This window comes from Enhydra lutris, unplaced genomic scaffold (assembly GCF_002288905.1).
Source record: "Enhydra lutris kenyoni isolate GAN:26980312 unplaced genomic scaffold, ASM228890v2 scaffoldscaffold8, whole genome shotgun sequence".
Classification (NCBI taxonomy): Eukaryota; Metazoa; Chordata; class Mammalia; order Carnivora; family Mustelidae; genus Enhydra; species Enhydra lutris.
Window position 1 is genome coordinate 42,289,258 of NW_019154092.1, and position 12,790 is coordinate 42,302,047.

Sequence of the window (12,790 nt, forward strand, 5' to 3'; positions counted from 1 at the left end):
TCAGGGTCCAGAGAACCGTCTACCCAAGATTCTTCCCTTTTTTCACCCAGGACTCTCTCCTCCAAGCCTCCTCCCGCTACTCTGCAGGCAGCTGCTGGACTGGGCTGGGCTGGGCAGAAAGGCAGGCCTGGGGAAGCCAGCTGGAGCAGGACCAGAGGGGAGGGAGCCGGGCCACGTGGCAAACCAGGCTGTGGCTCGGGGTGGCAAGGAGAGCCGCACCCAAGAGCCTGGCATGTGGTCCCCATAGCATCACAGCATGAGCATGGCCTGGGTGGGGGTGTTGGGAGCTGGGTAGAGAAGCAGCCGTGTGAAGGGAGGGTGACAGAGAGCCAAGGATGGGTGGGAGGTGGTGGGGTGCAGAGTGGGGGGTGGGTTATGCTGGGTTGGCCATGCAGTTGGGGAAGGAGCTGTGTGGGGGTGGGATGCCACAGAGGGTCCCGACCTGTCACCAGGTTCCGAATGAGAAGGGCCTCGTCTTCCTTGTGGTACTCCAGCATGCCCTGGAAGTCCTTCTCCTTCCGTTGGACGGTGACCTGCCTGTTGAGCTCATGTCGCTTCCGCTCACTCTGGGCCAGTGCCTGGGTGGCTGGGCAGGAAAGAGACAGGGAGCATGAAGAGAGAGCTCCAGGCTGCAGGCCCAAGAGGTGGGGGTGCCTTAGGTCAGTGGTGCTTTGCTCTGGGGATCCAGCGTTCCACACCCCTCACGTGATCTGTCCTTGCAGCCCAGACCACACTCCAAGGGGCTTAGCACCAGGCACTGGGGGCCCCCCAGGATAAGAATTCAGAATGAATGAATGATAGGTCTTCAAGACTGAATGAGAGAGAGAAGCCTGAAGCCTGAGAGGCCAGGAGAAGGAGAACTCAAAGAGAGCAGAGAGATTCAGGGATGGAGAGGGGCTGAGCAGAACACATAGCCTCTCCTCCCAGATCCTCCTCTAAAGCAGCAGGTGGACATAACCAGGTGAGTAAGCAAATGACACCCATGCTGGGTGCTGTGCCCAGAGGCACTTGGTATTAGGACGAGAGATGGGACTCAACCCTGGGGACACAGCTCTTGAGATGAGAGTAAAAGGATGGGGGGGGGATCCAGGCGGTGGGGAGACCCAGAGAGGATTCCACGCCAGGTGGCATGTGTCAAGAAGGACTGGGGCTGACAGATTTATAGCAAGGAGTCAGAGAAAGCACATTCTGGATGTTTCTGGAAGAAAATCTAAAACTGCCTGACCTCTCTGGGCCAGATTCCAGGTTAGAAATTTAATCACAGGACTGACCCTGTTCCTTCCTGACTACCTGTCACATGGAGTGAGGCCCCTGTGGTCGGGGTCTGTGTGTTATGTAGCATTTTTCCCCACACCAAAAAGCTTTGCCTCCCAGCTCCCTTGAGGGCAGGGCCACAGGGCCACGGTCTCAGTGCAGAGCTCAGAGGAAGCACCCAAACACCTGCTGGCTGACTGATCTTCGTCCAGATTCCAGCCACCTGAGAACGTGTGAGCCTGTGGGGTCTGACTTGGTCTATCCCGCGGCTGGACTGGGCACAGGCACCAGAGGACGGGGGAAGCAGGAAGAGCCTGCAGAGGGAAGTGGGCCGTCCGTTCCCTTCCCTCACTCGTGACTGAGCACACACACACACCCTCTCTCTCTCTCACGGGCCTTACCTTCTAGGTCCTGGACCTTCTTCATGTAAATTTTCAGTTGTTTCTTGAGCTTCTTCTCATTCTTTTCCAGTTTTTCTACCAGTTCTTTGAGGTCCTAAAATCAGAGGGAAGCAGTGTGAGAACAGACCTAACCCGGCCCTGGAGGGCAGGGGCTAGAATCCTGCAGCCCAGGATGGCCCTCGGTGGCCACCAACCCCAGTCCTAAACCCTTGCTGAAGGGTGGTTTTTAGATTCCGTTCCTGCTATGGGGCCAAAAATGCAAACCTGGCCCATTTAGCTAAAGGCCATCGCTGGCTCCAACAGTTTCCAGAACGTGACTTTCCAGAGTGCGATCCGATGGGCAATATCACTCACCAGGTTCTCGTTGGTCAGCCGGGAGATCTCCTGCTGGACACCAAACTCCACCTGGGCCTCCGGGGACAGCAGCAGCGTCTGGCAGAAGGTCTGCTGCTGCTTGTCCAGCTCCTCCTTCAGGGCTTCCACCTGCCCCTTGAGGCCCTCCACCTCCTCCTCATGTTCGCGGCTCTGGGCCTGCAGCTGTGCCTCCAGCAGCCTGCACCAGGGCGAGGGGGGCCGGTGACCGTGGGGCTCAGGTTGGCGCCCCACGTGAGGGGCCACAGACGGACACACAACGGGGAGCAGCCAAGCACACAGCAGCAGCAACTGCACAAACCCAATGGGGAAGATGCCGAGGGAACAGTCTGGCAAGCAGCCCAGCCCGTCCCGTCCGAGGATGGGAACTCGGAGCCAAACGCGCACCCCTGGTCCGGGGCCTTTTCCTTGCCACCCCCTCCCCCATTCCGTTCCTCATCCTACGCAGGCAATTGGTTTGGGATTGAGAGATTGTCTCCGTGTCAAATTGCCATCCACAGAAATAAATTTCTTACAGCATCATTTACAGAAAAGTATCCACATCTGCGCCAGCTTCTCAAGAATCTCCTTGTTAAGACAAAAGCCTAGTAGACTCAACTAGTGCCTGCGTATTTCCTCTATCCTAGATTATCTGCCTGTCTTAGAAAGGCAAAACCCGAGCACCCTTTTTCTCGTCACCAGCACCTCCACTTTGTCTGCGGCCATAAATACACAAATTTTTCTCTAGTCAAAACAGAAATTAAGACTCCTGGCGAACCATCTGGGGGAAGGTTTCAGATCAGCTGCTGTCATGAGCAGAAGCAGAACAATCTTGAGAAGATCTGGGCAAGGTTGGCGAGAAGTCTCAGAAGACTCTGAGTCTGAAAGGTCCCCAGGCAATTCTGGGAGATGCCTGTTCCATCCGTCATGAGAAGGCAAGGGATTCTCGAAGCTTCCCAAGCAGCTTCCTCCTCCTCGGGAAACACCAATGGGAATGAGGTGCTACCTTCTTGGGCTCAAGAGCAAATGTTCTGATTCAGGGTAGTGAACATCATATGAAAGAAAGGTAGGATGTTCTGGATGAAAGGTACACCAAAAGCTGTCTGACCAGACCCACATGCTCGAAAATTCTCTTTGGTCTCTCCCAGGGATGCCAAGACAGTGACCAGAGCTTAGAGTCAGGAACCTGGAAGTGCCTCAGAAATGCCAGTAAGAGTCCCCAGCTGCCCTGGAGACATGTTTTTTGTTTTGTTTTGTTTTACAGTTGTGCTAGTTTGGCCACAAGAGAGGAGGGACCAAGTTGCCAAGGGAGCGAGAGATGGGGAGTCTCTGCTGTCAACGCCCCCATGGCTGTGCCCATGTCTTTTGTAGCTCAGTCAGTTCCACAGTGACACGGGGAGCAATGCCCGACTCCCAGGGGCTTCTCAACAGATTCATACAAGTGAAGAAATGCTGGAAGAATGACTGAATCACCCACGCCACGCGCAGCGTCATCAGCTGAAAGCACAAATGACGTGAGGATTAGGGGGAAGAGCTCTGTGATTAAATTAGCATTTTAGAGGACATAGGATATTTAGAGAGCATCCACTCTTGGCTACAATACACTAAAAGCATCACCAGAAAGCTATAAACGTCTCAAGAGAGAACAGAAACTACTAGATTCTCGGGAGTCCCCCTCAGGATTCGGTTCCTGACTTGCGCTGTGAGTTTGTGCCGGCAGCTTTCTTATTCTCCATCTAGACTGTAGTTGGGTGGCTTTGGTTCTGGGCAAGATATGAGAAACCCTAGCCAAGCACCGGACTAGGCACACCTCCTCTGAGGCCAAGAGTTCAGAGGTCACAGCCAGTGACGGAGCTGGTTCTAAAAGCCACATCTCCTGATGGATAGGTCTGAGCTTTCACTTTTGTTAATGCATTCATTTGCTTATTAAAAAAAAAAAATCCAATCTGCTGATAGAGAGCCACAAGGAATCACCTGGTTTTACATGGGGGTTCCCTCCCCAATAAAACAAACTTCTCGTTGGGACAGGTCTTACTGAATAATGGTCATTATAACAGAAATGTCAGATAATATGGGTCCTGTGCTTACTACGTGCCAGGCACGTGCCAAAATGCTCCACCTGTCTTAACCCTATTCCTTAGAATGACTCCATGAGGGAGGTCCCATTCTGGTCCACATCAGAGCAGCGAGGGAAGAGACCGAGGTCCCCTTGCTCACAGGCAGTGGGGCCACTTAGCAACCTAGAGCCAGGAGGCACGCTGCCTCAAGGACCAGCTGACCTGGACTTTCTTCTCCCAAGAACAGATTCTTGTTGCTGTAATGGGCCCTCCAGCAGGTCATGGGCAGGTAACACTTTGGAGGTACTATGGGAGGGCATCGGGTTCCCACCCGGCCCTACCACCGCCAGGCTGAGGGGCCTGGGCCAGCATGGACTCCACTGCCACGGCCTCTTCTGGGACACAAGCCTGTGGACCATCACTGCTTTGGTTGTTGGGGGGCTCAAATGCGCCAAGCTATGCCACAGACCCGAAGGGCCACATGCGGGCAGCCAAAGTGGGATAGGACCACCACATGGTGCATGTCTAACCTCCCTTGGTAAACTGCTCACCCACAGCTCAAGGCCAGTGGCTTATTCAGATTCTGGTACCACATGGAGGATTCAGGTTCTAGATCTTCCACTGAAGTGGCAAGTTCCTTGAATCCTGGAAGCATCAGTGTCCTGACCCCAGGAAGGTTCCCCTGAGCCTTCAGCTGCTGTCGCCTAGACCCATATGAGCAGCTCCCTGGGCCTCATCCACACAGAGCCCGGACACAGAGCGCCAGCCAAGTTACCCGAGGGGCAGCCCACGGCACCCCCGAGACTCAGGCCCTGGCCTCCACTCCAGGTGAGAGACAGGTAAGCGTAGACACGAGCAGGCGGGACAGACAGAGCAGGCACAGGCAGGAAGGCGTATGCGTGACCTGGCAACTTGCTTTAGGCCTTGGTAGGCCAAGCCGAGCTCTCCATCTTCATTCAAATATCCCCAATCCTCAGTCTTGCTAGAAATAAAGGACAAAAAAACAGGGCATCGAGTGTAGAGGGAAGAGACAGGGAGGAAGAACGTCCAGGAAAGTGAGGCCAAACATTGGAAACCAAAAAAAAAAGGAAAAGCTCGAGAACTCCTAGCTTCCCTTCTTCCTTTGCGATCACCAGCACCTGAGCGCCTAAGAACGTCCCTGTTCCCCAGGCCGGGTCTCAGAAGGGGGTTCGTGCGCTCTCATGGGGGATTGTGGATCAGGATGGGAGCCAAAGGCTGCACTTGCCCCAATAAATTCTGTGAACAGCAGTGGTCGTCCCCCCCCCCCCCAGAAGGATTCAGAAAAGGAAAGAGAATAAGGAGACCTGCAACCAGGGCAGGGAGGCAAGGCCTGCGCTCAGTAGAAGCCCCAGAGGGCCTCCAGGGAGGCGGCATCTGCTGTGCTCTGACCAGGGACACGAGGCTCGGTGACACCGAGGGAGACAGCTCCACCGCTGTCTGCTTTTCAAGGCCGTTCTCCACTTTGTCACTAAGGATGCAAAAGCATCAGCTCATCTCACCTCTAGCCCTCACCGCAGTTGCACATAAACCATGAATAAAAGCCAAACAGGATGCCTGCGGAACTTTCTCTGCCCCCACCCCAGGGACTGGGTGGCATCTCTCCTATTCACTCAACCTGGAAAGCAGATGGCCAGCTGCCGTCTCCTTGCAAATCCTTTGACCCTCCCCAGGGGCCCAGTGCCTGCCTATTGCCAGATGAGTCCCTCTTGGAGGTCAGGCGCATGCTCCCTATACCCCCAGCCATGTACCTCCCCGAGGCACACACAGGAGATCCCCAAGGGCCGGTGGGAGGGGGCTGTAGGCCGCAGACTGAGCCTCTCCCACCTGCCAGGAGGCTGCCCCCGACTCTCTGTGTGGGGATCCTCCTCGTGCTGGCTGGATCCCAATTTTCCTGGCAGGAATCCTGGAGGAGCAGTAGGCAGTGTGCAAGGATCGGCAACCCCGTCCTCACAGCAGGGAGACAATCTTCACCCGGAGGAGTGGAGCTGCTGTGTTGCTCCTGCTGGGTGCTAGGTGAGGTCTGGGGGAGTAACTACCCTGATACCCCCTCCCCGGAGCGCAACCTCATGAAGGGCGGCCCCAGGCCTTGGCAGGGCTCACACAAGCTGCTTCTAGAGGGAAGCCGGTCATGCGGCTCCTAGATCCCACCCTGAGAAGCTTGAAGGAGAGGGAAGGGGCAGGGACCACCGGGAGCATGCGGGCTCCACGCCTTCCTTTCAGGGCTGTGCTGCCTCCCGCTGGGCAGTGAGCGGATTACTGCCAAGAAGTCCATCGTGGGGGCCTCTCCTCTTTAGGACTCTGGCTCCTCAAATGTCCAGAGTTCTCACGGAGGCCTGGCCTCCCCAGAGACTGCGTTGACTGGAGACTTTGAGCCGTCCCCTCCAGTTCCTAGCACGGAACTCACCTGTGTGTTCCACTTATCCCAGCAAATCCAAAAGGGACCCTGGCCATGTCAAGTGGGAGCTGGCAGCCTAGCGCCCATCCCTTCTCAGCTCCTACCACATTTAACTAGGGCGGTCAGTAGCCAGTACTTTGCTCACCAGGAACGCGGGACCTTTTCCTTCACCTTGTTTGCCATGAGTGAAGGGACCCCAAGAGGGAGAGGACCTGCCTGGCCCGGACAGCCACCCACCCTGGCTGGCCCTCCAGATGCCCAGGCGGAGGGAGGGGGCTGCTGGCTCTGGCCGGGAGGGTCACGGTGTTCCTATAGTTCCCGTGATGGCACACGGAGTCCCACCTCTCACACTCTGGCGGGTGCCTGTGCGTTGCTGAGTTACACAGAGAGGAAGTTAGCATTAATCCCTGTTCCGAGGGAGACGCTCTCAGAATTCTTAATTCTGGAACAGGCCGGGCATGATGCACAAAGATAAAAGTAGAGACTGTGCGGGCCAGTCATCACACAGTGCTCAGGAAGTCGGGCACGCCGGCTAATGAAAATGCAGTCAGCTAGCTCAGGTCCGAGCCTTTGTTCCTGGATGAAAGAGGTCCAGTTCCTCCACGGGGACTCTCTCTCCCCTTCTAGGGCCCTCATGGGGGGAGGCCCAGGAGGGAGCGCCACCTAGTGGCAGGAGAAGGAAAACCCAAATGCCAGCTTACGGGAATTTTTAAAAAATAAAGTACAAGGGGCGCCTGGGTGGCTCAGTGGGTTAAGCCGCTGCCTTCGGCTCAGGTCATGATCTCGGGGTCCTGGGATCGAGCCCCGCATCGGGCTCTCTGCTCAGCAGGAAGCCTGCTTCCCTTCCTCTCTCTCTGCCTGCCTCTCTGCCTACTTGTGATCTCTCTCTGTCAAATAAGTAAATAAAATCTTTAAAAAAAAAAAAGTACAAGAGGTCAATGAACATATCAACAAACATTCAAGGAGGATGGGCTGGGTACACACCACTGTGCCAAGCTCCATTCCCGGTGAGCCTACAGACACACTTGAGCAACCAGCAGGTAGTTTCCAAGTTGCTCCAAGAAGGCAGCAAGACCACACAGAGGAACCCGGCTGGAGAACCAGGCACCCCAAAGGCGTGGTCGTGGTTGTCGCCTACATGTCCTGGACCTGTTTCATGTGTAAAATGAAAGTGCCCCGCTGACTTATCTGAGGTTCCTTCTAGATCTTTAATGACATAATCTTGTTCACTGTAAAGCTCATGCAGCCGAAAAGGCGTGGGAGAGTATTTGCTTTCTCTCTGTGGATGCTGTCCACAGAGTCCTGTCAGGACTTTGACCCAACCGCCATCCCTCTGTCCTGGCTGGAGGCCCTGCCTCCTTGTGAACGGAAACAGGCAAGGTTCCTAAGAGCAAGAAAATGGTCGGTTTCCAGTCTCTAAAAAACTGGAAAATGTCCTGCTCCACGGATGTCCTTATTTCTGTAGCTCACAGCTGGATGTTCTGCCCAACTGTCCAGGATGCTTCCCACAATCTCTGAGAATAGGAGGCCGTAACCCCAGCACCATGAATGAGAGAAATGTCTGAGCTGCAGGCAGGGCCCGGGAAGGTGAATTGTCTCGGGATAAATAGGGCCATGCCTCTGAATTACAGCAGATAGGAACTATGCTGATGGTTTGGGACCCAGTGAATTTTGGGAACACTTATGAGGGAATCATCGCCCCACAGAGTTCCCAGCTGGTAACAGTGACAGTGAGGATTCAAGGAAGGGAGTTGGGGAGGCTGAGGCTCTCTTCTCCCTCCCTCCTTTGCTGTGTGAGCAAGACATCCCACAGCAGCTGGGGTTCAGGCCCAAATGAGCCATGAACGCCAAGCCTATCCTAAGAAATGTGCACACACCCTTTTCTGGTTAAACAGGATCTCCCCTGTCCCAAGCAGGCTCCTTGTAATAACCCCGGCTTTGCCTGTCCAACAGGCAAAGCTACCTTTTGTGCCAAGGGCCTCCTGTTGTTTCCTGGAACCTGCTGGGTAGAGGGACGGCAAGGTTTCCTGGGACCCAAGCAGAGGTCCAATAATGCACTTTAAGTTTCTCTTTGCACAGACTTGAGTGGAAATAGCCAGCGGCCAAAGGTACACTGTTCCCAGAGCTAGAACTGAGCCCTCACCACACTCCTGCTCCTACCTCACTCTGTGACATGAGCGCACGCGGGGCGGTAAGCCTAGCCTGTTCTGCTACCCACTTCCCCAGGCCTGCCCCACCACACCCTCCAGACACCCACCTGTGTCTGCAACCGCCCACTCCGGGGGCAAGGACTAGCCCTCTCTTTAATTTGATTTTGGCCACAGATGAAATGGTAATAATGTTGCTGATTTCTCTTAGCTCCCAAAACGTGGAAGTGAAAGCCCTTTCTGGAAGCAGAAGAGCCATCCATCTTCCTGCAGTTCCTTCCCAGAACAGACCCTCATTACTGGCTTCTCTCCCAAAGTGGAGAACAAAGAAAGAGGCACAGTCATAAAGATGAAACAGAACTCTATAAACTCTGGAAGTTAGCGCGTGAAAAAAGTTCCAAACCGGGGGACCCTGGACTCTCAGAGGAGCTGTGATTGGGCGTGGGGAGTAGCCCTCCAGAAAGCTAAGCAAAATCCATTGCCTGGGAATGTAAGCTTTTTCTAGGTAGAGGACAGATTTTTGTAACCCCTCCACCCCAAAGCATACATGCATTCATGCAACTTCTGTTCCAACCAGAACACTCCGTTACAGGGAAAGGCTGGGTCTTCGGAGCTCTCTTATGGGCAGGGGCTGCCCTTGTAAGAATTGATGGCCTCACTACCTGGCCCGGGAATCGCCGTCTGCACCCCACTGCCCTGCATGCCCCCCAGCGCTCCTTCCTCAATGCGGCGGTTACCAAACCTCGAAAGGCACAAACCCATCACGGTCTGGTCGGGTCACTTTCCAGCTGTGGCAGGCACTGGGGACCGGGTTCTACAGGCTTCCCTTCATGAGGCAGCTTTCTGTACCTAACTGGGGGTCACGGGCTGGGAGTCCCCTATTGTACCCCAGGCTTGCTGGGAGTGCAATTCTTTTAAGATATAAGAAAAGCTATTTTTACTTTACCACACCATGATTATTGCTGCAAAGGAAGACAAATCCACAGTAAGTAAGCAGCCTCTGGGACTGGATCCCTGACAATCACTTGGGTAAGAAGGGAGCTGACAGCTGCTGAGAGCCACGGTGCAGGTCAGAAGACCCGCACTCGCGCTCCTCCATCAGGGTCCAGCTGGCTTCCTTCCTTCCTTCTTCCTTCTTCCTTTAGTTTCAAATACTACACCTGTGTTCTGTTCTCTTATTCAATGCATTTCTTCACTCAAGATATATTTCAAATGACTAAATCTCGATTCCAGTTTCAGCACCGAGAAGCTCGCCTTCAGTTTCTCCTCTCTCCTTTCGGGGACAGAACCGCAGCCTCCAGGAACGGACTCTCCTCCTGGGGGCCCGCTAAAAGGTCTTCATCTTGTGATTACCTACACAGTACGCTGGGAGCAGCCCAGCCCGGGAGTCAGGCCTTCTGGATCGTATCTCGACTCGGTTTTGGGCTGGCCACGTGCCACAGCCACTCACCCCTTCTGGGCCTCAGTTTCCCTCTCTGCAGAAACGGGGGCTGGAAGACCTAGAAATCGCAGCACTAAGTCTTCAGGTCATTTTGTGACGTTCTCGCTGAAAACATCAGGCTGCATTCCCAGTGACACCTACTGACATTTTCCAGATGTGCTTCCAGTTTTCAACAATTCTGGAAAACGCTTAGTGACTGCTGGGACATTCGGTTGAGGCGAGAGAGAAAGGCAGCCAGGAACAAGGCTGGCTCTGCTCTGACAAGTACCCATGGGGGCACAAAGAGGCAAAGTTGTTAATAATGGCAGTCAGTGTTCTCAGTGCACTACACAGACCAACTCACATGGTCTTCTCCATCACCGTGTGTGAGGTGCACTGCTGGGACTGTCCCCAGTTCAGAGGAGGAAACTGAGGCACGGAGCAGTTGTAAGTTACTGAGGGAGTTACTGCATAGGTAGTAAGCGAGTGGAGCCCAGGGTGCACATTTGCCAGGTGCTCTGCCACACTGCCTGGGGGTCTCCTCCGGGCCCTGCTGCCTCCCAGGGTCACACTCTGTTGCCTTAACCTGGGGGAGCTCATCCTTAAGGAGGGACTAGAGGTTGGTTAAGTAAAATCCAGGGAAAACTCATGGTCGCCCATCGGGCAGTGGTCTAATTCTCCCGTCCAACCTCTGGGGTGTCTAGCTTGGGTTCCAGCTCTTAAATGCTGGGCACTGGGGCCCCCCAGCGGGGTTGAGTCTGGCTGGTATTAAAGCAAAGAGCCGCAGCCGGCCCCTCCCACAACTCTGTTGGGCTCATTTGGCGCAGGCTTCCCCCTCAGTGCAACGAGCCACTCTCACCATCTTCCCCCCTCCTCCTGTCAGCACTCCTTCCAGGGAGGGTCCCTTTCCTCAGGCCTGTTGGAGGGTCTACCTTCTGGAGGCTCCAGCTGTGTTCTTGGAGTCTTGCAGAAGCTAACAAGTGGTTTCCTGAGGGCATGGGATTCAGGGAGTCTGTTCCTTTTCATTTGCCTCCGGTAAAAAGTAAACCCTGATGCTGAAGCACGGGGTCAGTGTCTGAGAAGCAGACATCACGCAGCAGCTTGGGTAAGACCCCTTCCCATCACCTCCTCCAGGCAGAGTTACCGTGAGGTGGGACTTACCGGTTTGTCTGGCAGACCCCGTGATAGGCCTCGATGGCGTCTTCCTGATCTACGTGCTTTTCACTGTTAGGCCAACTTGTTCTGGCATTAATGTTCGGCTCCTAGAAGGTCCCAGATTAAAATTACACTCTGGTAACGTAAACAACTGTCATGAAACAACTTCATAAACTTTACATGCAGAGGAATAAAAACAAGTTTTTCGGGTGGCGAGGTGGGGTGCCTGGGTGGCTCAGTCGGTTAAGTGTTCCACTCTTGATCTCAGCTCAGTTCTTGATTTCAGGGTTATGAGTTCAAGCCCCACGTGGGGCTCCCTGCTGGGCCTGGGGACTACTTACAAAGAAAGAAAAAAAACCCCAAGTTTTTGGGGAAAAAACAAAGGCCCAGGATGACCTCAAATAAGAGCAGTTAAACCCAGCCAGGAATGTGATTTCCAAAGGCACAGAATGATAAGGCCTGGCTGTAAAAGGCCCTGAATGTGGAATGGTGGTTGGGGGGCCATGGGGCGGTGACAGTGTCTCTGGAGGTGACAGCACCCCAAATCCAAAGGCCAGGGTGACAATCTGTCTCAGCATTGATCTCCACACTCATGACTACCTAGGACTACCTATGTATCCTCCATGTCACCCCTGGGCCATACCTAGAGTGATCCAGGTCCTCTAGGGTCCCTGTCCCCTCCCCCTCCCAGTCTCCACTCTGTCCCAGAAGGTGAAACTATAAAGAACAAATCCTAAGCCAGACTTGCCCCACTGGGGAGGGCTGAGAGGAAAGGCTTTCTCTACCTCAGAATCAAGGTAAACAGCAAGGGGCAAAGCATGAGGTGAAAAACAAGGCCAAGGGGGCTGCTCAGGCCATGGCTCTTGCTTCTCTAATTCTCTGCCTTGTTCTTTTTGAACCTATTCATACTGAGTAAGTTCAGAAGATTCCAGAAATTTCCAGCAAAGTCAGCCATGAAAGGTCACATTGAAAGGGCAGCAAGTATCTTGCTTTGCCCTTAGCGGGGAGACCCCTAGAGCAGGAGAGTTTGCTCTTTTAGGTTAAAGGTTCTCGCGGGTAAAGATATGTAAGAAAAACCCCGCCTGTATTACCACCGAGGGTCACCCCCTCACCAGCCTGGCTGGGGGCTGCCGAATCGTTACCGTGCTCTTGCCGGCAAGTCGGCGCTGGTCGGCGCTGACGATCTGGGTCCTCAGGATGAGCACCTCCTCCTTGCGAACCTCCAGCTCCTCATTGGCCAGCTTGAGCTGGTTCAACAGCAGGTGGTAGCTGTCTGGGGAGCCGTGGGTGGAGTTGTTCTGGGTGGCTTGGTCGGCCACCGCTTTCCTTAGCTCATTCAGGTCATTCTTCAGCTTCTTGTTTTCCGACTCCAGCTCTTGCCTCTGGAAGACAGCCCAAGCGACACACTCCCTTTCTCCCTGGACCTCGGTTGGGGATGGGGGTCTCCCCATGCCGTCTTCCCCCTCCACCTTCCTTAACCAACCTGCCCTGACTCCCACGAAGCGAACAGCAGCCTTCTGGTTTTAACAAGAACATGCACCGTAAATGTTCTGACCAGCGAAAGGCCAGTAGTTAAAACTGGATTTGAA

General features: G+C 54.3%; 1 protein-coding gene across 1 annotated transcript in view; it reads right to left on the reverse strand.

Moving 5' to 3' along the window:
- LOC111142499 (myosin VB) overlaps window positions 1–12,790 on the reverse strand; it is a 186,025-nt gene that overhangs the window by 19,773 nt on the left and 153,462 nt on the right. The window contains exons 26-33 of the mRNA XM_022495717.1: window positions 12,306–12,583; window positions 11,208–11,270; window positions 7,084–7,090; window positions 4,968–5,041; window positions 1,974–2,208; window positions 1,631–1,749; window positions 1,508–1,523; window positions 443–545 (exon numbers count right to left, since the gene is read on the reverse strand). Coding sequence (XP_022351425.1) covers window positions 443–545; window positions 1,508–1,523; window positions 1,631–1,749; window positions 1,974–2,208; window positions 4,968–5,041; window positions 7,084–7,090; window positions 11,208–11,270; window positions 12,306–12,583 — 895 coding nt within the window. The remainder of the gene's footprint in view (window positions 1–442; window positions 546–1,507; window positions 1,524–1,630; window positions 1,750–1,973; window positions 2,209–4,967; window positions 5,042–7,083; window positions 7,091–11,207; window positions 11,271–12,305; window positions 12,584–12,790) is intronic.